General features: G+C 33.4%; 1 protein-coding gene across 3 annotated transcripts in view; it reads left to right on the top strand.

The window, feature by feature from the left end:
• Positions 1 to 27,456, top strand: part of LOC135840474 (suppressor of lurcher protein 1-like) — a 275,632-nt gene that overhangs the window by 230,446 nt on the left and 17,730 nt on the right. For all 3 annotated transcript variants that reach the window (XM_065357040.1, XM_065357041.1, XM_065357039.1), the window contains one exon: positions 7,816 to 8,030. In XM_065357040.1, the coding sequence (XP_065213112.1) occupies positions 7,816 to 8,030 (215 nt within the window). The remainder of the gene's footprint in view (positions 1 to 7,815; positions 8,031 to 27,456) is intronic.

The following is a 27,456-nucleotide window of genomic DNA, read 5'->3' as shown; positions in this document are numbered from 1 at the left end:
GCAATCTAAAACAGCAAATAACAAAATATGAATGCTTTAAACGTTTTTTTGTTCTCCTGAAAAATATAGGATTTTGGACTTACGTGGTATTTATACCAAGCCATCGAGATGCCATTTCATTTTTACTTACTTACTTTCTTTACTTTTATTTTACTTTCCTACTCCAAATATTGAAATACGGTGCACAATTCGAAATAAAAAATGTATTCGAACATATTTACACTAATACAAAATGTACAATAAAATAAAACGAAATAAAATCGCCATAATGCGATCGGAAAACGTTAAACGGTAATAATACTCGAGTAGAATCGCGGAGAATTCGAGTAGAAAAATCTAAAAGTCATCGGAGATGTTTGTTGACTTCTCGGAATTGTAACCTATACAATGTATCGCGATAATACGAAGAATTACGCGTATTTACGATGAAATAAATAATTAAAAATAATGACTCGAATTTTACATTATTTTCAACACTTTCCCTAATTCGAGAATTATCGAGCAATAATAACTACTCAAAAATCTAACATGATGAACGATAATCATGTTTCCTCGAATTCGGTCGATGTTAAAGATGCTTCGATAGCGGCGATGAACTCGGATAAGTAACTCGATCAGCTACCTGGATCCACAAATCGCCGCGTCAGCATATTCGAATAGGTATGCCAGATGTCAAGTGAATCGAACTCAAACATCCGGCGAGCTGGAACTCTAGAGCTGTCTCCATTTACGTGATGTAGACAGCTGACGTTTTTGTTGGTAGGGTTTTCCAGAGAGATATCGACGTGTCTCTGGCGACGTAACAGCAGCTCGTCTGCTGCTGATCGATGATCGAATCGAAATATCAGACTTATCGATGTCTGATCGCTTTCCCGGAGATCTTGAACGTAAATCCGGCGCATCGTTAGCGGCTATGGAACGGATCGCGGAGTCCATAGGGTCTTTCAAATTTGAACGAGGTTGGCTTTGAACAGCTTCCGCGTACGATTTCATTGAAGCTTCTATTTCAGCCGTGAAAATCTCAATCTCAACGCAATGAGCGTGATCGTTGACATCTTGAGATTTCGAGCGATTTTGGCCGCGTCGGTGGCGGTATCGGTCGTTTTTGGTTCTTCGGGGCAGGTTGATTTACCTTCGACGATGTCCACGGCATTAAACAAGGCGAGTACGTCGAGCACTTTATCTTTCCATGACGGCCAATCACTGGAACAGGACAGAGGCTTTATACCCTTGATATAATCCATGATACAATTAGGCGAATATGGATATCAACAGGTCACAACTGCGATCCACACTCTGTACATCGAATGATAACGCGCGATTAGATATCAACAGCTAACGACTGCGATCTAATTTTCGAATAATACAACCGCACATGAACCTTCGAATACGAATTAGATAACGAACGGAACGAAATACATCTCGATTAGCGTTTTATCTCGAAAGGCACAGTTTAGCGTGTCTGTAGCCCATAACCTATTGAAATACGGTGCACAATTCGAAATAAAAAATGTATTCGAACATATTTACACTAATACAAAATGTACAATAAAATAAAACGAAATAAAATCGCCATAATGCGATCGGAAAACGTTAAACGGTAATAATACTCGAGTAGAATCGCGGAGAATTCGAGTAGAAAAATCTAAAAGTCATCGGAGATGTTTGTTGACTTCTCGGAATTGTAACCTATACAATGTATCGCGATAATACGAAGAATTACGCGTATTTACGATGAAATAAATAATTAAAAATAATGACTCGAATTTTACATTATTTTCAACACCAAATACATCATTAATTTTTGAAAAAATTAAAATATGTACTTATTTGGAAACCGTAGATATCAACCTCGCGCTGCCTACTTCTATAAAAAGATGTTACGTTTGCATACTCTAGTCATTAATATTACACATGTTCAAATTTGTACCCACACACGGAGTAAAGCTAGTAAGCACACACAATAACAAAGCAAACGGTTCTTCAAAGGGGATTCATTAACGTTATGTACGTCGCATAAATCATCAATAGAGGGCTCACTGTAAACCGATAATTTTCTTTATCACAAACTACTGTATAACTTGATACGAAACTGATATCTATTTGTACAAGTAGAGCTGTCGATCACCACATCATTGAACTTCTAGTATGAGTGTGAGTTGAGTTAGTAGGTAAGTAATATTATTCAAAACACACATTAAAGAAAAGCAGCTTTTTCAGGTACGGTTATATAATTCGATTAAAGCGGGTACCACGTGTACTTAAAATTAAATGCACGTTTGTTGTATTCTCGTGTATTAGTTGTAAATTATACTTCACGTCGGCGTTATTTTCGTATACACAAGTATGAATTAATGAACTTCGTGCTGGTAAAGAAGACTGATTTGGCAGGCAAAGTGGTCAAATGGATTTCGGAAGAAAATCAATTAAGTTACTGTAAGTAGATAAAGAAGGGTGGGTGGTATGATGTTTCGTAACATAAAACAATGATATATTTACTTTTGCTGTCCGAAGACCGGATATTGATAAAAATTCAAACTACCTTAATGAAAAAAAACCACGAAATAAATTCGTATTTCAGGTAGGTAATCCATTTCACTCTGTATAACATACAAATAGGTGGACAGGTCGGTTGGTAGGTAGTGTATTGTATACCCTACATAGAAAATTAATTTTTCCATACAAACTACCTGTAGTGTACATAATCCTGGCACAATACGAATACCAAACGAATTAATCGCGACTAAATGAAAATTATTTAAATTGGTATCAAAAATAAACTAAAGCGGGATATTTTAATTAAGGAAATGCGCTATTATTTTGAAAGTGTACGGTTATAAGTATTAAAAAAGGTGAAATGTCAAAATGAAAATGACCGGTATAATAAAATTCAACCATTAATAATAAAACCCTACCAATTTCGTGATGCTTACTTGGCTTACACTAATTTAATTTTTTGCTACTTTCGTTTTTATAGTGTCATGAAAAACGAAAGAAATTAAAAGGAGAAATGAATTGAAATTTCGCAGCACCTAACTAGCTAGCTAATCTTTATGAAAGTATATACCTACTTATATTTATTAGTGGAGAAGTTAATTTGAATTTTTGTATTGCTGATCAATTCGAATATACGTAGTACGTACCTTTTAGTTGGTTGGGTAGGTATAATAAATTCAGAATTTTATTTTATACTTATACAGTCGAACGAATTAACTTATTTTTAATGCCCATCTTTCCGAAACCCCTTAAGGCTATCTGTTTGCAATTAATTCAGTAAAAGCATCGGTTTCGGTATAACAACGCGAACGGTGAGAATTTCAGAAAGAAGTACCTAAAGGCCTTCGCTAGAGACATTAAAAAAGGAAAAAAAGAAACTTCATTAGGAAAATGTAAAAAAGTGCACATGCACGTTAAAACTAACAAAATGCTTTCAGAGCTTGCTCACCTGCTTTATTAAAAAAGTTAGGTCGTTCGTCTCTTACTTTTTTTTTCACCAAAAAGTAAATTTTTTGTAGGCTGTATAAAGTTTATAAGCCCTCGAGTATCGCAATATATCTACGACCATCTGTCTGGATGTATTATGTCTGAATGCTTTTGAACTCTCGAAATGCAATTAAATGGAAAACATGTGGTGACTTTGAAAAAGAGAATTGATCGGTCAATTCATTGGAAACTTGGCCTATGTAGGTAGAATACGATCAAACTTGTGTACGACGACGATTGGCTTCTGTCAACAATTTTTGTAATTCTTTCCATTATATTGTGAGCCAACGACGATGTGACGTTTTGAAAAAAGGGTGATATACCTACCTACTCAATTTTAGTAGAACGTAATAATTCTTTCTGATTAGTTATTTATTGTTTGAGTTGTTTGGCTAAATACATAATCGTGTCACGCAAGTTAAACTCGGTTACTAAGTAAAACATCAAAGTTTGTGAAAAATTAATAAATATTTTTATAGGTAATTTTACGAATATTTTATGCGAGTTTCTTGTTTGATTTTTAATGAATTTTTACCTTCCTCACTTCGTTACGAGTTGGAGCAGTAATTTTGTATTGAAAAGAAAAAATGTTTTGAATTTTCAATCAATTTTTCTTGCATTTTTTTTCAGTTTTTAATTTTTAAATTTTTTATACAATCACAGGAATATTTTAAAAAAATAATGAAACGATACGAAGTGTAAATTGCTACGAAATTTTTTCTATTTCAGAATTTATGGTAATTTTAAAGCGCATAAATGTACCTATACGGATGCAGATAAAAAGTTGATTTGAATCAGACATTAATGAAGAATGACAGTTAAAAATGTTGGAATATTTTTTTCTGTCATTTGACAAAGCCAATCCTTGTTCGAAACGGCTTCCGAAATGTGTTTCGTCACTGAATAGGTATTTTAAAGAAATACTCGTAGTAGCATTGTGCGTTTTCTTGTTGATTTGTACTGGTAGATTTCGACAATTCGAAATGCAATAAAGAACCCAATTTGTGATTGGGGTAGATTCGAATCAAAATACTGGTCAGGCTGCTTTCAACATTTTCGAGCAGTTATTGGTGGAGGTACATTTTTTGTTATTCAATAGTTCACTTTGTTTAAAAACCAAAAATTCGCATAAAACTTGAAAAATTGCCATAAAATCATTTTTTCTTTAATTTGCCAAAATTGAACTGAGCACCCAGTACTGTGGTACTTTGGATACATACAGGGGTTTTAGCACAAGTTCTTTCGATCTGGGTTGCTTTCGTTAACATCGAAGGATGTCAGTTCAAAAAGTTCGTAGAGTTGAGCAAGATCTTTTTGAAAATAAGTCAATTCAACTCATTTTGAAGCGAGTTATACCTAAAATAAGCCAACTTATTTCAAAATTTTTCTAAAAAGGAATCAAACTCTGAATCAATGACTTTTTTTCAAAGTGCTCAATTTTTCTTGAACTCCTTTGCCCAATTTTTTAAGAAATACGTACCAATACTTACCATTGCACCTCGTATTTCTAAAGCATCATCAAAAAACACTCACGCATTATGCGTAAGAAAACCGACTTTTCTTCAAATACAAATCTTTTACGAACAAATTGAATCGCTTTTTTCAGAACATTTGTATGGCAATTGATCTGTTTACAATCGAATCGAACCATTTACGTATGATTGGTGATCAAATAAATTGCTTGATTTCTTGGTGAATCATTCGTAAACGGATCAATTAATTTACGATTGGTTCGGTTTTTGAGAAACTGTTGTATAGGAATTGATCTGTTTTCAAGTGATGTGAATTGAATCGAATCATTCACAACTGATTGACGATTGAACATATTGATTGATTTCTATGTGAATCACTCGCGAACGAATTTATTAATAGTTGATGAATCATTGGCGAATGATTTGAATTTTTTAGTCAATCGTTCCATTTACTTAACTTTAGGTGAATCATTTGCGAACGAATTGATTCGTATAAGTGAAGGTGACTCGTTCGCGAACGAATATATTCATTTACTCAATTTTTGGTGAATCGTTCACGAACGAATTGAATAATTGTTGGTGAATCGTTCACGAACGAATTGAATAATTTTTGGCGAATCATTCGCGAACGAATTGAATAATTTTTGGCGAATCATTCGCGAACGAATTGAATAATTCTTTGTGAATCATTCGCGAACGAATTGATTCGTAGAAGTGACTCGTTCGCGAACGAATCGATTCATTTACTCAACTTTAGGTGAATCATTTGCGAACGAATTGATTCGTATAGGTGACTCGTTCGCGAACGAATCGATTCATTTACTCAACTTTAGGTGAATCATTTGCGAAGGAATTGATTCGTATAGGTGACTCGTTCGCGAACTAATGTATTCATTTACTCAATTTTTGGTGAATCGTTCACGAACGAATTGAATAATTTTTGGTGAATCGTTCACAAACGAATTGAATAACTTTTGGCGAATCATTCGTGAACGAATTGAATAATTCTTTGTGAATCATTCGCGAACGAATTGATTCGTATAAGTGACTTGTTCACGAACGAATCGATTCATTTACTTAACTTTAGGTGAATCATTCGCGAACGAATTGATTCGTATAGGTGATTCATTCGCGAACAAATATTCATTTACCTAATTTTTTGAGAATCGTTCAAGAACGAATTGAATAATTTTTGGTGAATCATTCGCGAACGAATTGAATAATTATTGGTGAATCACACGTGAACAAATTGATTTCAAAATTGAAGAATTAATCTATTCGTTCGCAAACGGTTCTTTAAAAAAATTAATCGATTCGTTCACGAATGATTCCCTTAAATGAATTAATATCTACTCTCACGAACAATTCACTGAGAATTGAATCAATATACGTAAACAATTCGTTTGAAAACAGATCCACATGTTAATAAACGATTTGTTAAGAATGGTGGAGGCTTTGTGAGATTTCAGGTCATTAACCCGTCTGCCTGGCGTTTCAAGGTCGTCTGTCGAACTGTCTGGCTTTTTAAGGTCATTGACCCATGTGTCTGCCTGTCTGGCTGCTTTAGGTCGTCTGTCTGCCTCAATGTCATTGACCTGTCTGCCTGCCTGCAAGGTCATTGATCCGTTTGCCAAGGTCCTCTGTTGGGGCTACGGGTACACCTGATAATCCAGTATGCGTACTACGTAGAAGATAAAATGCGCATCTGAAAAAAAGACTTGATCATGATGATTGTGTAATACTTAGTTTTTTAGTACGCATACATTTTTTCAATAAGTATGTTTGCTTTATCAAGTCATATTTTCTAGAATGAAAAGTGACGAGCGATTTCCGCATAAGTATCTAGGAGTACATATTTATTTAATAAAGCTTATGATTCTACTGTCCGTGAAAAAGAATACTCAGAGGTAGATCCATAAGATGCTGAAATCAGGAATAGATATGTAAGGTAGGTACACACTACCCACTAGATAGAAAAAATAAGAAAGGTACAGATTCTTGTATAACGATGCCTCGTATAGGCTACTTCTAATCGCCCTCAAAGGGGCAACACTTTTTAACCTACTTTACCGTAGCTCAAGTTTCCACCAATAGCCACACATTGAAAAAAAAATAAAACTTATTTTTTCATCTTGCTACCTGCAGTAGGTATTCGAATCCATAATCAAAATGGTTACAATCATTGAAATGGTAGGTATAGAAAAGGTTTGCTCGGTGCTATCTTCTTTTTGCAGACACTATTATTTTCATCTCGTTAACTATGGTCTGGTGTTTTTCTTTTGTTGGCACGCCGATGAAGGGAATTTCAAGCGAGATAATTAGATACCACTGGGTAATTGTGAATTTTTTTATCTCGCTGTGAAATCTGTACGAGCTTTTGTGATCTGTCGCGAATAAAATGGTAAAAATAATTGATTGGCAGCAATTGGCGAGGAATTTATGGTTTCTTCTTTGAACGATGGAAAATAGAAAATTTCATTCGTCGATTTGCGCCAATGTAATTTCAAGATACAGTACGCACTTTTTTAGTGACAAATTATAGGATTCGGCGTTCGGTACTGTACGTTTGTTCGAAAATATACCAAAGACTTATTCGTTGACACGTTCCAAAATTCAATTAGGATACATAGTAGAACCCTGTTTGAAAAAAAAATTGTAATTCCAAAAACGTTTTATAAACGGTGTTAAACTTTTATACATAGCAACACGATGAAGAAACTCGTGTCTATCATGGTTCTATACGAAAATTCGCAAATGGTGTATAAAGAATCGCAAAATGATTTTAGAAAATGGTATCAAAAAAGTAGAAGCGGTAGAAAGGCGGATTTTTTACTGGAAATTGTTTCGTTTTTTGTTTCAGATGCATGGATAGCGATTATTTGAAAGTTTATGCCCACGACGAAGATGGTAAAATTAACGAATATACTCAGTGGGATAGCGTTTTATGTGGCCGATATCCAGATATTCCTCATGTACTTTATAGCTCGGTGCCGGCTTTGGTTTTACAATTTCATAGCGGAAATAAAAGCAACAATTGTACGGGTTTCATCGGAACGTTTCGTTTTCTCGATAAACGTAAGTATGAAATTTTCATAGTTTTTGGATAAATAACATAGTTATAGTATTTTACCTATCTATCTAGTATCTAACCAGGTATTATAGTACATATAAGCAAGACATTTGACGAAGAAGGAAAAGAATACGAAAAAAAAAGGTCTGGGCTACTCTTGTGTTGTTTTGTACATACGAGTATGTGCACTGCATATGTGTATTGTTACACGTTCGTTGTCAGTGTAACAATGAATAAGAAATTAAACTTTCTTTGGCAACTTTTAGTATTACATACTTACACGTTTATAAAGGAATATTCTACATCAACAAGATGACACGACATTCATTAAAAACTTTCGCGTTCGTGAAATGGAATTATTTATCAGATAAAATATGGCAAAAACTTTGATATATTGACGTGAACGTTGAAAGAACTAATACATCTCTCTCTATTTTCCTTACTTATCTTCGATAAAAACATATGTCAGTTCGAAACACAAGATTACCTTTCAATTTGGCTGAATTTACTTTCAGCCATCTTTTCCTAGTTGGGTAATTTTTTTATCGACGGAATTTTAATTTCAGTTTCAAACTTTGCGCATTACTCGAACTGTCAAAAAATTGCTACTAAGAATGAAAACATTCGAGTCTCGTAAACGAAAAATTTTCCTTGTTATGGAAAGTATAGAATGGCGTTTTTCAACGATGACGAAAATTCGATGAAAATTTTCAAAATTTCATGCATCTTGGAAAGAAAAACTGGATTTTTTTCTCAAATGAAAAATTTGTTTATGTTTTGTGAGCCATATTGCTGGCTTTGAAAGTTTCCCATTATGTATATAATTAGAATTTAGTTTTGTTGAATGATAATAAGTTTTTCAATTCTGTTTTTAAAACTGGGTAGGAGTCGGATCTAAAAATATTCTGAAAGTACGATTTTCAAACCAACATAGAAAGCGACAAATTTTTGATTAAAATCTTGCTCGGCTTAACATAACAGTGAGGTGTTGTTCTGCCTTCAAATCTCGGTTACACAAAAACTGGAGTATTTCGAAGATGTTAATAAAATTGCATAACCAGTTTGCCGTAAATACGCGAGTTCAAATCATACGAATTGCTCAATCCCTATCAACTTGAACCAAAAATGAATTCTCGTGATCTGATTTTGCACAATTTTCTTACGATTACGTTTTGATGGTCTCGTGAAATGGGCGCTCTTATTGAAGGAGCATCATTAGATATTTTTTCGCATTTGGAATTTTTCACGAAACTGCCAAACTAGGCTCAAAAGTGATTCAATCTAAAGCCATTATGGTACATAGAAATGTAGATTAAAAATCAATACTTAGTCAAGATTTGAAAAATTTCAAATTGAAATTTTGTAGGTATAAAAATTTGAAGAAAGTAAAATTAAGGTCTAGGTACTATTACTGGGCAATTTCATGTAAAATCATACAAAAATTGCATGATGGGTCTTTGATCTTTTAATATTTTTCATGTTGTGCAGAGATCGTAAAAAATGATGACGAATGATGCAAACCGGAAGGATATGTGCATTTGAAATATTACAAAATGGTGTCGTTTGAAAATTTTAAATGTGGGTGGGCCCAGCTCCAATTACCGTATCGACCAAATATTTCCCCGAATGGAAAAACCACGAATTGCCATTTCTCTGAATGAACAATTTTTCGAATACACTCCCCTATCAAACCTCATTATTCAGAATGCGTAGCACAAAAGACCTTTTTATTTGAATTTTTTTTGCTCAACTTCCCAGGAGAAAAGTGTAGTGTTTTTCAAAAAAATTGCCATGTTTGTTGTCAAAATTATTAAAATTGCTGATCCTTTTTCAGTTAAATATCCAAAAAGTTTTTTTTTTGAAATTGCAGAAAAAATTATTTTTTGGTTAAGATTTTCAACAAGCCTGGGTTTTTTGTCGCAAAAAAACTGCTTAAAAATATGGGGTTTTTCACAATAATTGCAAAAAAATTAGTTTTTTTTTACTAAAATCATCAAAACATTTTACAAAAGTGAAAAGTATTCTCTCTTTGTCAAAATTGCCAAAAAAAAACCTGTTTTCCCTTCAAAATTGCAGAAAAATCTTGCTTTGCTTCCAAAATCCTGAAAAGATGTATTTTTTGTTTGTCATAATTTTCTTAACGGTCTTACTTTTTATTTGCCAATATTACAAAAAAATCTTACTTCTCTATCAAAATTGTTTAACATTTTTATTTTGTTTCTAAATTGCAAGAAATTGAATATTAATTTTGGAACTCAGACTCAGACTCGAGAATTCAGTGGACAAGTAAAGAACTTCTGGAAACAAATTTATTCGAGAAAATGGTCCTTTGAAAGTGGTGACAGTTAGGAATGATGGATTCAAAGAGGAGGATTTTAAATTAAAGAAATTGAGGTACTCGATGGGTTATTCCATTCAGTAGAAATTAAAACTATTAAAACGTACTGAAAAATTCGAATGTATTCAATTTTTTGGTGAATTTTTAAGCACTTGCAACCGATATAATTTTCTTGTAAAAAAAAAATTCGATCAAATTGATGAGGTAGAAGGTTGAAATGAAATTAATATGAAATATATGTACTTTGTTTTTGACCCCCCCCCCCACCCCCTAAATCTTTTGATGAGGGTTCCAAGTTGTCCTGGAGCCTTCACTGAATTTTTAGATGTTCCAGTTTTAGAAAAATTGCCATGAAAATCACCTAAAATGAAATCCCGCTCTCTAAATTTCTTTCTGCTTCCTCAAATTAAAAATATTCAGGCCGCTGAACAATTCTAAAGTACATATCATCATTCGCTTCGGAAGGTTTGAAAGAAGTCTCAAATCAAATTAAAGCCTTTTACCTCGATTTGATAAAATTTTGACTTTTTCATGAAAAAAGACCAAATTTGAACTTTCAAAAATTTGTCAAAAATCAAAACATTAAATTCGACTATCTTAATGATGTATTTTTGCCTTTAAAAAAGTGTTTCCATTGGTTTGGATGTCTCATTGCTGAAAGTCGATTTAAAGAGTATAAAAATCAGACGTTGGTGGAGAGCGTCTCGTCTCATGTCAAAAAAACATTTTGTGCCTGTTTCAGTCAAGTAATTTATTTATGTACCTAGCAGGTAGGCAATGCAGGTATCGTCATTTCAATAAGTACCAAGTTGTCAAATATAGCCGCATATAAAGTATATCAAATTGCACATAGACGGATATTTATTCAGAAATGACGCGTGATGTATTGTATGCGTATGTAGAACTCATCGACACGACACATAAAAGTTGGAAAATTGAGTTAAATTTGACGGAAAAAAATAAAATATTTTATTATTTTGTCTGCAGTGCTGTGTACAGCTGCAATACTTACTATTTTCCAAAAACACGCAACAGTTAGAACAAGACCAAAAACAAAGAGGAAAAAAGTCATTTTCGAAATGTGGACTAGGTGTATACTAAGTAGGTACGTAGTACCCAACTTCTTCATTCTTCGTACAATCTCAAGAACCCGTATCTTAATTATGTTTGAAATTAACCAAACGAGCGACGCGCTGCCACGCTAAATTAACCATTTTGGTCGTAATAATTTCGAAAAAACTTCAATCAGAGACGAAAATGGAGAAAATACAACGGTATGGCGATGGCGTGTTGTTTGTTGTTAGAGAAGGGAAAAAAACGCATTGGTTTTGTGAAGTTCTCTAATGCGTTTCTAATGTTTGCAAAAGCGCGAGGCTTATAAAATACGTCGTAGACAACGAAGGATAAAAACAAAAGAACCAAAAAAACACACACGCGAAACAAAACATTACTTGCCGCTGCATAATGGAGACACCATTAACTCTTTGAAATATAAGAATTCAACTTGTAATGTCTTTTCAATGGTTTGCAACGGTAAAACGACGTGTAACGCCTTGCCATATGTGTTGCGAATGCGAACCTCGTCCCTAATTCGACTGCAACATGTATGAGATGTTCGCAATAAAAAAAGTCATCATTTGTGGCATCTCATTATGGTGCGAGTTTTCTTTATTTTATTTAAATTTTTTCGCGCGAGGGCGGAGGAAAAAACCTTTTACAGGGAATTGAAAAAAGAAAGTTAATAATGATTACCTACGAGAAAAATATTCCAATATAGCAAGGAAATTTCCAAATTCAACGGAGAAAAATTGAAAAAGCGTCTAAAAATATATCACCAGGCAACATTTTACAGGCTGAATTTCTTTTTTGATTTTTTACAAATTTTTTGAGAATTCAAATTTGTCTCATTTCTCACGAGAAATTCGGTCCTAACCTTCCTTTCTATATTATCACTATAATCAACTAACCAGGCCAGGTTACACATGGTATTGCAAGTCTAAATGTTGATTCAAACTTCACAAAAGGGTTCTAGTTGTAGCTTATTTACAACGATCTGAATGAAAATTGGAGAAATTTAACCGCAATGAAAATCCGTTTGTATTGCAGAGACACACGGGTCATTATTTAAAAGATGAAGGTATTCCATTCGAGTATTCATTTGCAATAAATTTCACATGGCTCTCATGGCAACATGTACCGAATTGTATGACTCGAGCCAAATTCAAAGTTTATACTTGTTAATACCGAATGCACGCTTGATTTATCATTACCAATTAACGCGGTAACACTTTGAAATTTACTTTTAATACATTTCCGTCTGGTTTTGTGGAAGGATTGGCTAAATTTCATTGTGGCTTTGCCATTAAAACGGCTCGGTTTAACAGTAAAACCTCTCCGTGTTTAAAGCAATATATTTTCGCACTCAATATGGGAAAAAAATAATTCATCGAGTAATGTTTAAATCCAATAACTTCCGTAATGTAATAACTCGGTAGAAGAAAATCTAAAAGCGTTGAAAATTCTTTTTAAAAAAATTTTCAGATGAAGAAAATCTCATTTTACGAAATGGTCTGAGAAAAAAAAATCCACTACAAATGAAGTATTCAAAAGAAAGAGAAAAAAAACAATTACAAAGCATACTAAGTATTTATAAAGCTTTCTAAAATTTACAAAGAATATAACATCGGTTTCTCTACCTCGAAAATACCGCGTCTTTTATACCACAAGCGATTGTTAACCGTATATTCCATTTACGTTTTGAATTTTTCAACTATTTTCAAATGAGAGGAAAAAAATTGAATTTAATCACGTTACCTAAGGTTCTCTCAGGTTGATTAAAACGTTGTTGTGACGAAGGCAAATATTAATCATAATTGTATACATTCTTGATTAAGTATTTCAATTATAGATCTTCGGGTTACAATTTAAGGTATGTACTTGAGGCTCAACAAATAATTGCATGCTTACATTTTCAAAATTATAAATTTAAAAAATTCATTGTTAAAACTGAACGTTACCTATTTATATTTTCATTCTAAAAATATGTAATGTGATTTTTCCTCAAACAATGCGTTTATTTTTTTGAGAAATTTTCAACGTTGTTGTGACGAAGGCAAATATTAATCATAATTGTATACATTCTTGATTAAGTATCTATATATTAAAATTATGACCGGATTTTTGTAATACTGAGATCTCAGGAACGGCTGAACCGATTTTGATCGACAAAGTCTCAAAAAAAAGCTTTTGACCCGTAGATGTGCAGGTTTCTATCAAAAGTTCAAAAAGTTGCGCCGTAAAGCTCAAAAAAGCTCAATAATTGATTTTAGCCTATACGTAGCGCATTTAACGTATACAGAGAAGTACGTATATTATACCTTGAAAGAGCATCGAAAGAAGTGTAATGTCGAAGAAAAAAGTTTTCAAAAAAGTTGCGCCTTAAAGCTCAAAAAAGCTCAATAATTGAATTTAGCCTATACGTAGCACAGTTAATGTATAAAGAGAAGTACGTATATTATACCTTGAAAGAGCATCGAAAGAAGTCTAATGTCAATGAAAAAAGTTCACAAAAAAGTTGCGCCTTAAAGCTCAAAAAAGCTCAATAATTGATTTTAGCCTATATTTAGCGAATTTGACGTATGTAGAGAATTATGTATATTATACAAAGGTTGTCCGCAAACAACTGCAATAAAGGTCGGCGTTTCCGTTCCCTTTGACCTAGAAACTTGATTAAAAAAGCATTCGAAAGCTCAAAGTATTTCCTATAACATACTAAAATCTCAAGTCGCTGACGCGCGTGGAAAAAAAATGAGAGCGTTTCGCGCGAGGCGTGTTTGGATTGACCCTCCGGAAAAAAACACAGTTTTTTTTTCACTTTAAAAATCGTTTATTTTTTATAAGTTTACAAGCGTTTTACATTTTTTCAAAGTACTGACCTTTATTTACAATACATTCCTGCCATCTCTCAACCCATTTATCGAAAGTTTTTGCGTAATCGTCGGCTGTGAGGTTCCTAAAAAATTGATGACAAGCGTTGATCACATTTTCATCACTTTCAAATTGTTTGCCGCGGAGATGAGCTTTTAAACTAGGAAAAAACCAAAAATCGCAAGGGGCGAGGTCTGGGGAGTAGGCAGGATGTGGCATTAATTCAATTTTCCACTTCTGAAGGAAATCGGTGGTGAATTTGGCGGTGTGCGGCCTCGCATTATCATGATGAAGAATCCAGGTTTGTTTCAGGTCTGGACGTTTTTTCCTGATGTGTTCTCTCAGCGCTGTTAAGACCTCACAGTAATAGGCGGCATTGATCGTTTGACCTTTCGGGACGATGTGAGAATAAACTAAGCCTCGACAATCAAAAAACACTATCAACATGACTTTCTTGACTGCTTTGGCTTGGCGAATTTTTTTCTTGCGCGGAGAATCTTCGTGCTTCCAGCTAGCAGTTTCCAGCTTGGTCAGGGGATCGTAATGGTATGCCCACGTTTCATCGCACGTAATAACCCTCAATAAAAAATTAGGATCGTCTTTCAGCATTTTTTTCCATTTACGGCATACCTGTACGCGTTTTTGGAGCTGCTCAGTGGTCAGGTGATGAGGGACCCAGCAGCAGGAAACACGCCGCATTTTCAATTCATCCTTTAGAATTTTATCAACTGTGGTCTTGGACATATCCATAATTTCCCCTATCTCTCTGACTGTAAGGGAACGATCTTCTAGAATTATGAAATGGATCGTGTTGACATTCCGTTCGGTTGATTTCGTTGCAGGTCTCCCTCCATGAGGGATCAACTCAACAGACTGACGGCCCTCGCTTAACCGCTGATGCCAACGGAAAATAGTGGATTTGTCCATTGTTTGAGCACCATACGCGAGTCTCATTAAATCATAGGTTTTAGTATATGTGTAACCAAGTAAATAACAAAACTTTATTACCGCACGTTGATTACGTTTAACCTCCGAATCAGTTTCATCAGCCATTATCTCAATATCACAAAACGCAATTCAATTCCACGAAAAAAGCACGTTTTTTACTCGAGCACGTGTCGGGTGTCTGGCTGTCCCTTGCGTTGTATTCAAACCACCCCCGTGAAATTTTAGCCTGTTGTTCCTCAAGGAATGGGCTACAACATGGTTTTTTATTTTTCCCTGTAGAGCGCGTGGTTATGGAATTAAACCAATTTTAAAAAATCCGGAGGGTCAAACCAAACACGCCTCGCGCGAAACGCTCTCATTTTTTTTCCACGCGCGTCAGCGACTTGAGATTTTAGTATGTTATAGGAAATACTTTGAGCTTTCGAATGCTTTTTTAATCAAGTTTCTAGGTCAAAGGGAATGGAAATGTCGACCTTTATTGCAGTTGTTTGCGGACAACCTTTGTACCTTGAAAGAGCATCGAAAAAAGTCGAATGTTGAAGAAAAATGTTTACAAAAAAAGCTGCGCTGTAAAAAGCTCAAAAAAAAGCTCAATTATGACCGGATTCTTTTGACTCTAAGATCTCGGCAACGGCTGAACCGATTTTGCTCGACGATGTCTCAAAAAAAAGCTTTTGACCCGTAGATGTGCAGGTTTTAATTAAAAGTTCAAAAAGTTGCGCCGTAAAGCTCAAAAAAGCTCAATAATTGATTTTAGCCTATACGTAGTGCATTCAATGTATACACAGTAGTACATATATTATACCTTGAAAGAGCATCAAAAAAAGTCAAGTGTTTAAGAAAAGAGTTCACAAAAAAGTTGCGCCTTGAGCTCAAAAAAGCTCAATAATTGATGTTAACTCTATACTCAAATTCTTCAACGTACCTATAATATAAAGAAGTACGTACTATATTACATACTTTGAAAGAGCATCACAAAAAGACAAATCTGGAAGAAAAAATGTTTCAAAAAGTTCCATGTCAAAGCTAAGTGAATGCTTGAAAGTTTTGAATTATGACCTGATTCTTTTGTCTGTGAGATCGTAGCAAACTGCTGAACCAATTTTGATAAATGACATATCAAGAAAGGCTTTGAAGTGTAGATGTGCAGGTTTATGTTGAAAGTTCAAACATTTACACTATAAGCTCAAAAAAGCTCAATAATCGATTATGCCATATTCGGTGGGTACACAAAAGTACCTACATTGTACCTCAAAAAGTCTCCGCGGAAAAAAAACTTATGGCAAAAAAAAACTTTAAAAAGTTGCAAGTTGTGGTCATGAAGTATTTGATCTTATTTGATGTGTAAAAAAAAATATACAGATTGTACCTTGAAAGAGCACAATGAAAAAACCATTCTAAAAAAGCTTTTAAAAATTGTCGGCAAAAGTTCAGCGAAAGTTTAAAAGTTCATTATGAGTTGGTTTTTTGTCACAGCAAGATCTCTGCAACAGCTGAACCGATTTTGATAAACAGCCGCTTGATAGAAAGGTTTTGAATAGTACATAGATATGCAGGTTTATGTTGAAAGTTCAACAATTTTCACCATAAGCTAAAAAAAGCTTGAAAACCATTTACTAAATTTTGAAATGTGAAACGAAGTTACGACAAAAAGTTGATTTTATAATAAAAAAAACATTCAGGGTGCATCGTCAACATTACCTCATGTCATGAACTTTAAAGCTTTCACTGAACTTTTACCATAAGCTTTTGAGAGTTTTTTTCTGTTGAAAATTGCTTTTCAACTTAGATCTTTCAGGGTACAGCATAAGTATTTTTGTCTGCCCATCAAATGTTTTTTCAGCTTACTACACAATTTTTTGTACTTTCAACATAAGCTTGCACATCTACACTTCAAAGCATTTTTACTGAGAGGTTGTTATTTTAGGTCAAATACCACATGTCAAGAAGTTTTAAGCTTTCGCTTAGCTTTTCTTCAGAAATTTTCAAAAGTTGATGGTAAAAGTTGAGCGAAACCTCAAAATTTCTTGACATGAGATATTTGACCAGATCAAGTTGTATACATACATATATGCAAGGTTGCAAGTTTTCACCAATTTATGCAGAGGGTGCAGCAGATTGAGTCATTTGAGTTGAGACTTTGATAATCTTAGCAAACAGAAAAAGAACTACTGAAATTTTTGGTAATTTCTGATAAAAAATGATTTTTTTAAAACTAAAAAACAAAACATTTTTGTAAATTTAAAAGAAACAAGATAGTTGATTTGGTAAAAAAAAGAAACTCTCTATTTTAGCAAAAAGTAGCAAGTTTGGTAGTTATCGACAAAAAAATTTATGTAGTTTACATTTTTTGCAATTATTTTTGTTGCTTTTATTAGGTAAAACTATAGGGTAAAAAACGAGTTTTTTTTTGATATTTTTGGTGAGAGTTTGCAATGTTGCCAAAAAGTTATCATTTTTTTAGACTTTTTAAGAAATGAAACCAGAACTTTTCGCCAATTGTTGGAAAGAGTGTTAATACTTTTTCGCAACTTTTATTGAAAAACTGGACATTATTTTGATTTTTGATGAGAGTGATTGAGTGTTTTTAGAATACATTTGGGGAGAAAGCGACGCTTTGGGGTAAATTTTGGACTTTTGGTGATTAAAGTTGAAATTAAGTACACATTGGAATTTTTTGCGATAAAACAATATTTTTTTCTGTTAATTTTTAAAAAGCCTCATCAAGAATTACAATGTTAGCCAAGAGCGGAACTTTTTGAGAATAAGATATAAACAAAGAAACACCCCTTCAAAACTTTTCAATAATTATGTAGGTATTGCGAAAAAAGTAGAACTTTTTAGTAATTATCAATCAACAGTTTCTGGCAAAACAGGTAGATTTTTGAACAATTTTTTGGAAAAAAGGTAGGCCGCAGATTTTTTACAAATTTTATTAAAAACAAAATTTTTTATCAATTTTTGCCAAAAAGCAAAATTTTGATCTGTACTTAAGGGGATATTCTCAATACATGGTAGTATATCTGTCCGCCTGCCAAGCTTCAAACACATAATTCAGAGCCATTTGTGCATGGAATAGCTTCAAATTGGGTATAATACGTTTTTCAAAACATTTTGAACAATCCGCATGCATTTGTCGATATGTTGAGTAGTTTTCGAAAAAATACGATTTAATGAAATGTTGGACTTTTTGAGAAAAAATCCAACGTTTCTTAAAACTGTATTTATTAAAAAACTATTCAACGTATTGACAAATGCATGCACAAGATTGTTCAAAATGTCTTGAAAAACATGTATTTCAAATTTGAGCCCATTCAAGGCATCCGCTGCTCTAAATTATAATATTAAAGTTTGTCCCATAAGACCAATGTAAAATAAGGCATTTTGGTTATACTACTACTATGTATTGAGAATATCCCCTTAATAGGAAAAAAAAACAAGGCTTTTTGGACGATAATTATTGTCAAAAAAATTATACCTTTTTGCAATTATTTTTGATAAAGCAAAGCTCATTTTTTTAAATTTTCCAATAACTAACAGTGAAAAAATCTTGATCATTCTACATATTAGCTACTGAATTTTTAAAATGTACATTTAGGTTTTGAAGAATCGCGCAGTATGCGCGATTAACGGGTCAGCTAGTTTCAATTATAGATCTTCGGGTTACAATTTAAGGTATGTACTTGAGGCTCAACAAATAATTGCATGCTTACATTTTCAAAATTATAAATTTAAAAAATTCATTGTTAAAACTGAACGTTACCTATTTATATTTTCATTCTAAAAATATGTAATGTGATTTTTCCTCAAACAATGCGTTTATTTTTTTGAGAAATTTTCATGGAATAATAATTTCCTTTAGAATAAAAAAATATTGAAAAAAAAACGTCAACGGAAATTATAACGTACCTACTTGGAATGTTTGTATAGGTAGGTACTTTACTTACAAAGGAAGGTACCTATCTCAACTGGAAACATTTTTAAGCCGGATGAGGCCAAATCGATAAAGCATGCCAAAATATACCACCAGTCAATATTTAAAATGCCAAAGTGCGTTTTTAAATTTTTGGTGAAATTTTGAAAATCGAATTCAGGTCAAAAATGCAAATAAATCACAATTTCAACCAATTAACCTAGGAAACTGATAAGTGGTGGGTACAACCTTTTTCTCTTCTTCTTGACAGGGCTGCATACCGATAAATAAAAACGGTATGAGTATCCAGTATTGGTATTCAGCATACAGTATCCAAAATGGTATTGGTATTTCAATGTTCTCTGATACAGATAATTTTGGTATTTTATTATTTTGTGGATTTTTTTTTGGTATCTGGTATTGGTATTGGTACCTATTGTACCAATATGTAATACCGAATTGAAAAGTGTGTTTTTCAGCCAAAATTGACCATATCGCCTGCCTAGGTGCAATACTTAAGGAAGTTAAGGCTGAAAATTCAATACAAAATAATGAAGAAATCAATCTTTTTTATTTTTAAACACCTCGATTTTGGAGTTACATTACAAGTTTTTCAATATGAAAATTCAAAATAATACCATTGAAAATTATTTTGGTATAGGGCAAAACGTGTATTTCAGATTGCATACATGCGCCGCCGTGTGAATAGTAGGGTAAACCTTACAAGGTCTAGCTGTAAACAATGCTGTTCACTTCTACTTTTTAGCTCGTCAAGTCAATTTTCTCAAGAAAGACTTTTGCGGATTTCAAAAAATGTAGTACTGTTGGAAAGAGGACAAAATTCTCTACAATTTTGAGCCATAAAATATTGGGGTCCTTGAGATGGTTTAAAAGTTCTGTCGCCTCAAAATGCAAAGTGGACAGAACAATATGTTAAATTGGATACCTTTTTCAGCTCGTTAAGTCAATTTCTCCAAGGAAGACTTTAGCGGATTTCAAAAAATTTAGTACCATTGGAAAAAGGACAAAATTCTCTACAATTTTGAGCCATAAAATAATGAGGTCCTGGAGATGGTTTGAAAGTTCTGGACTTATCAAAGTGCGAAGTGGACAAAATAATCACTAGCTTGAACCCTACTGAATGTCAGGGGAATCAAGATTCGCAACCATTTTATACACTGTGTAATGTCAAAGCGTTTTGCATTATTGGTATTTTGGTATAAATACCATTTCAACAACTTTATCAGCACTTTGTAAATTGGTACTTCATCTGTCTGCTAATTGGTATTGGTAAAACAATATTCATAAATTTTATCAAAATTTTCCAGTATTGCCAGTATTGGTATTTTGGTATTTATATCGGTATGCAGCCCTGCTTCTTGGTGCCATTTCACCCCTAAGAGGTATTGTGACTACAATGCCCCGGCTGCCGTTTCTGTGACAGGGTATACCAGCTCCCTCCAACTGTCTCTGTTCAGGGTGCTTCTGACACATGCTGGGAAGCTGCATTCAATAGCCTTCTGTATGGAGTCTGTCCATCTCGTGGGAGAGTGTTCACACCCTCTTGTTCCCTATACCTTGCCTTGAATTAACAGGGCTCCATCGCATCTACCTTTGTGACATCCCGGGAAAAAATGTTCAGATCAAATTTGATCAAAGTAGGTCAATTTTAATGAAAAACTTGATGAAGTTTGATAAAAGTTGATCAATATTGATTAAAATCTTGGTATAGTTGTATGAAAGTTTATCAAACTAGATCAAATTATATCAAGGTAGATAGACTGGTCTCACCCTTGTTTGATCAATTTAGATCAAGTTTGATATACCTATTTCGATCGAACTTATTGAGCTAGATCAAATCTTATGCAATTTTATCAACCTTTATCAAGTTGTATCAAGAAAGATACACTGGCCCTAGCGTTGTTTGATCAATTTAGATCTAGTTTGATCAAGTTATATCGAATATGATATGAGTGATGTGACCAACCCTATCATGTTTGATCAAATGTTATGAAATTTGACCAACCTAGATTAGGTCATATCAAGGAATATACACTGCTCCCAGAGGTTTTTGATCAATTTAGATCAAAAGAGATATCTTTATGTCAATCGTGTTACCTAATTTGATCAAATTATATGAAATGTTTCAACCAACCTTATCAAGTTAGATCAAACAACGTTCAGATTTTTGCATGCACCTGATATAACTTGATCTAATTTGATAAAAAAATTTCAAATTATGCCAACTTTTTGATCAATATTGATCGAATTTAATCAAACTACATAAAGACTTTAATCAATATTAATCTACTTTGATCAAAACATTTTTTTTCTTTCAATTTTCACAAATAAAAAAAGAAGAAAAAAGGGGGAAAAGTTGTATTGAGTATGTGGATGGGTTATGCATTCAATTCATGTGTCAGGCCCAGGGATGTTCCTTGACATGTCAAATAACTTTTTTGACATTACATGTCAAATAACTGTCAAATAACTATTAGTGTCAAATAACATGTAAAATTACATTTGAGAATGTAAAATAATTCAGCCAATCACAGACAAGGAAAATTCACTGATAACAACTGATAACTCAGTAATTTTTCAGCTTAAGAATGAATTATGAATGATTACGAGTCAAAATTCGTTTCAAAATGGAAAAATTTTAAATAAATTACCACCAGTAAGGCTGCAAAGAGTAACACTTTCATTTCATCTCATGAAATAACGTTTAAAACACAAAATCACAGTCGAGTCAATGAAAATTTATTCATTAATATCATTATTCGGATTTGTTTTCACAATCATTGCTCTTCCAACAGTACCCTTTGATCTCATCTCATTCCTTTTCACATTTATTTTCACAAAACTTTCAAATCTAATTATACTCAAATTTCAAATCAACGCAAATGAGTTAAATCAAACTGTTCAGTACTTGTTAATTGGCTTGTGAGAATTCGATTTTGAGCATTTTTGTAGTTTTTTTACATTTTTTTAGTTATTTGACATGTGTCAAACAATTCGCATTATTTGACAATGTAAAATTACGTTATTTTACACAGTTATTTTACAGTAAAATAACTTGAGTTATTTGACGGAACATCCCTGCTCAGGCCCAATAATTATGCAGTGATACAGTTTCCAAAAATATTTTCATTTCATTTTGTTCCCAAAAAATTACTATCACATTCAGTATCAATAAAAATGCATAATTCACATTTGAAAAAATGTTCTGAAGTTGATGAATTAAGCAAATTTTTGAAAATTGTTGAAATCTGCTCTTGTATGATAAGCAATAGGTGAATTTTTTCAAGTCCAGACCTATCAAAGGAGAATATATACTCCTAATGTCCCTCAACTCACAAGGAACGGGGTAGCCTAATGGTTAAGGACATGGTCTGGAATATGAGAGGTCATAGGATCGATCCCACCTCCGGACACAAAATTTTTGAAAATTTTTCCCCTACTTTTAAATAAAAAATTGCAACCAACATCTCATATTATGCGAGGCTTACATTTTTGCAGTAATTTAAGCAATTTTACTAGTAAATATGGCTATTTTTAAAAAATCTGCATTACATTTGATCTAACTTGATCAAAGTTGATACAGGTGATCTAATTAGATCAAAAAAATGTCTCGATCAAAATAGATCTTATTATATCAATTTTGATAAAAACTAATTAACATTGATCTATTTTGATAGAGACATTTTTTTGATCAAATTAGATCACCTGTTTTTGATCAAATTCGATCTAAACATTTTTTCCCGGGATACTCGAAATATTTGAGGATTTGGCTGAGTACCACTGCTGACAGCCTTTTCTGGACACTAATTTCCCTCAGGATAGACACATTAGTCCTGTTCTCCATCCATGGGATCCGATGCATTCTCTTCCAGCACCACATCTCGAGCGCATCAATTTTTCTTCTGTCTCACATACTGTCCAGGTTTCTGACGCATAGAGGAAAACAGAGAAAACCAGAGCATTTACAAGTCTTATCTTCAGAGTCTTGCTCACTGCTGCATCTGACCATATCATTTTTAGGCGTGGCATGGCGCTTTGTATGATTTACACTCTGCATCTTATCTGGGCTTCACTGCCTTCTTTGTTATCAACAATAGATCCCAGGTATACAAATTGATTCACTACTTTGATTCCCTCAATTTCCTGGATTTCAGGTGAGTTGTTCTCAGGCCAATTCACAATCATGATCTTCATCTTTGCCTTATTTATCAATAAGCCATATTTTGCACTAACCTCTTCCAAACATTTCAGAAAACTGGTCATATTTTCAACACTTGAGGCGATGAGGGTTGTGTCGGTCATCAGCATAACAAAGGTTTGACATGCATACCCCTCCAATTGATACTCCTCCCTGCCACTTACCTGAGCCATCGTCATTGGCGCTCTCTGATACAATTAGCTGCAGCATCTCACAAATTTTTTTAGAGCCTTCAAATCGATTTAAAGCCTGTTTTAAACCATTTTGAGCAATTCTGAAGCCCTCAGCATTTACTTTCCAACATGATGTCAACATACTGAGTTGGTTGAAGATGATTTCAAACCATTCTGGACTCTCTGACCATAAAAGTACTACATATAAATAGGTAAAAACTGTCCAAATTAACTTCGGCATGTATAAACATGATTCACAATATTTTGCTGGTCTCAGAATGGCTTGAAAGTGGAAACCACATCCAATCAACTCTGCATGTTAAAATTAGGGTTTAAAGTAAATTTTAGCTTCCCAACTTCATTGGGATGGGAGAAATTTTGGTGGAAATTTTAATCCATAAAAATTTTCCTGATACTCCAGAACTACTCAAAATTGTTCTTTCACCAAACGATTCCCAATGAATATAGAATTAATGTTCAAGTCAACTTCTGGTCAAAACGCCATTATGAACTTTTTTGCATCATATATTGTACAACCTTGATTTGAAGGTGGATTTGAATCATTTGCTCATCCGTTGAGAGCTGTTGGACGGAGTTTTATAATAGGTACAAATTAAATATCCACTGCTGTAAAAATTCATGGATTTCATTGGTTTTGAATAAATTTCATAGAAGAGGCTAATTAGGACTAGAAAGATAAGTCCCAGCAAATTTTCCAAGCAACCTTCTTTAGAGAAGTAAATCACAAAACACAGACAATTCCTTTGTACACCAAGTTGAATATGATAACAATTTAATGGGACACCTTGTATAAAGAAAATCCTTAATGATGAATACAAACAAGACGAGCTATACACTAGGTACATTAAGAGGAAAACCTTTTTCAAAGTTTTTTTTTCCTTTTTTTTAAAACTGCTGTTGAGAAAAAACGCAAACTATCGAATGAGCTATTCACGCAAAGGAGAAGAAAACCCTTGACATATGTTTTTTCGCGGCGTGCAAACTTCCAAAGAAATCCCAAATACGCAATTTTATTACCAGACTTTTTCTGTGTTTCTTTTTCATCGCGAATATCTTATCTCGAACGAGTAACGACTTCCAACGGAACTCGAAGGTTAGTCCAAAATAAATTCTTGCCGTCGATAGGAAGCGGCTGTTTTCCCTCACTTCCGCGCATATAACCAATAAGATATCCTTTTTTTAAGACGATTTTTCCGCGGGATATTCCATCCTTTATTCGAATGTTTTGTTATTGGTTGTTTTATCCCGAGAAACATTTAATTGTTTTCTTTTGAAAATGGATTGTGTAATCTAAAGCGAATTGTTTCTTTATCTTTTTTATTTTATTCTATTTTTTTTTCGTTTATTTTACTACGTACTCTTATTTGTACATTTATATTTTTTTTCTAATGGAATTCCTTCGTCGTTTAGGGATTCTCTGTTCGTTTTTTGTGTTAGTATTTTTTTTTTCGTTCTTTTGTTTATTTCTCTTTCAGACGACGTTCTGAACATTGCACAATAGTTTTTGCGAAAACATGATATCGTTCCCACCCGTCCCTCTCAAATTCGAAATAGAAAGGCAGGCTATTACAGGTTGTGCTTATTTACACACATAACCCGCATATACACGTATACATATAGTGTCGTACAATAATAATACTACAAAGAAAAATGAGACTTTCTTTTCAATACACCCGTATCTTAAATAAAAACCATTCTATTGTGCCGCCTTAGTAACATACGAAGCGTTTCTAAGATTCATAATTTTCGTTTAGATTTTTTTTAACCCTATATTTCGATTCTTTTCGTTGATACGTTTTTCTGTTTTTTTCCTCCTTTTCTCTCCTTCGGTGTTTTTTTTATTCATAATGCCTATCAAAAGCTCTAAATCAGTACGACTTTTACGATTTTATACGAACGTAAAGTATTAGGTACACGATGGAAAAGCTTTCAACGCATATACTTATACCTACCTACAGGTGATGAGCTATATAGGGTAGTAGGGTACCTCCAGCAGACTTATACTTGTGTGATGGTAATTCCATGCGAGATAATTCTGTGTATAGTTATCGTTAAATTAATTACGACGAGAAGCTCGTTTTTAGTATATACAGTAAAAGCCAAGTTATTAAAACCAAGCAACCGGCTACGTTGGATTAAACGCACATTTTGAGAGAAATACTCCGAGTCAATCGGCTTTCACGGAGTTTGTAATAAGAGGGCATTAACGCGGCGGTGGCGGCGGTTGTTTCCTTAAATGCTTCTTATATAGTGTGTTTGTATTTATGTTACAAGCAAGCCCTTTTACCGCGTGAAAAGTTACACCTTTTGCTTTAAACTTGAAAAAGAGATCGTTTACAAAGAATTTATTTTTAATCAAAATCACCCGCAAATGTTGCTTTATACTTACCGCGACTTGAAATCAATTCCGTGTTTTGAAGTTTTCTTAAATAGGTATTTATATTTTTTTTAAACTTTCGAAAGCTCGTCCGTGTAAGATTTATTGAAGGAAGTTTCTCACGTTAACGAATTTCTCGTGTATTTTGATTTATATTGAGTGAGATTTTCCAAAGGATGGCTGATAAATAGCGAACGTGTTGACATTCTTTCGTCAAGAGAATAGGTGACCTGTACTGATTGTAAGTTGAACTTGAGCTATGCTTGGTTGATTAGCTCTATATAGTTACAGCAAATCGTTGTTCAAAATTTGTTAGTTCAATTTACCTATTATGAGGTACACTTATATAATCTCGTAATTTTCTTTTTCTGCGTTCTTCTTCGGCACATCTCCTACCTATCGTGAACAAAATAAGGTTGAAATTCACCAATTTGGGTACTACTTAGAAAGAATTGAATCTAAGTATTCAAATCAAAGAAACATTATCTACGAGTATCAAATTGAATTATTAAAGTTATGTAAAAAGTTATCAAACTGAATCGTTCAATTTGATCAACTTTTATCTAGTCCAGTTTGAACTCATTGCATCAAAGAATAGGTATACTTATAGCAGGTCAAGTTAAGAGGGGTTAGAAGCCTCTGCCCTTGAATTTTAAAACTGTCCTGTTGTAATAAGTCGATGATAAAATTTTCAACTACCTACCTACCTCACTCTTTACTCTTCAAAAATATGCTAAATTGCAACTTTTGTCAAAAATTTTCATTTTCGTCAGTTTTTAACTGCATTGTTTACAAACTTGCACGGATGCTAGGCACCATCCACGCACCAAGGGTAATTTATGAAAATGTTTTATGATTCTCAAAATGGCTTCCAATAAATAGGTACTTACTTGTACTTTCAGATCTTCAGCAATATTTTTTGTAAGTTACTTCTGAGGTTCAATTAAAAAAAATAATACATTCATCCATTATTTTTATACGAACTCATTTAAATGTACCTACAACATTTAAGTTGATCCTAGAATTTTTTATGTGGGGTGGGAAACTTTTAAAAATGCAAATAAAACTGATTTTTCACAATTTCTTCCACACTCGAATTCCATTGAAAAAATTACATCTTGTTATTTTGAAAACTCTTAAACATTTTTTGAATTTTTTTAGTACTGTACACTTATCTACATTTTTCAGATTTTTTTATGTGGATGTAAGATCTTCAAAAACGCAAAAAACTGATTTTTTTCGTGATTTTTTCCACCCGAAATGGTCAATCTTGGTTCAATTTTTTTTTCGAAATATATCATGAAAGACTCACGAATCAAATGTAGCCTACCTTCCATGAAACCCAATTTCAACCAAATTTTCTCCATGGTTCATTATTTCCATCCAAAAAATTAAGTTATACTCACAATTATGAGAACCTCTGATCATCTTTTTAGGCGCCCAGCCGCCCACTGAACTAAATTGATACATAAACACGCCTTAAACAATCATCAATTAAAACTTTTCTAATAAATT

This window comes from Planococcus citri, chromosome 3, assembly GCF_950023065.1.
Source record: "Planococcus citri chromosome 3, ihPlaCitr1.1, whole genome shotgun sequence".
NCBI lineage: Eukaryota > Metazoa > Arthropoda > Insecta > Hemiptera > Pseudococcidae > Planococcus > Planococcus citri.
This window is presented reverse-complemented; position numbering and strand designations above follow the sequence as displayed.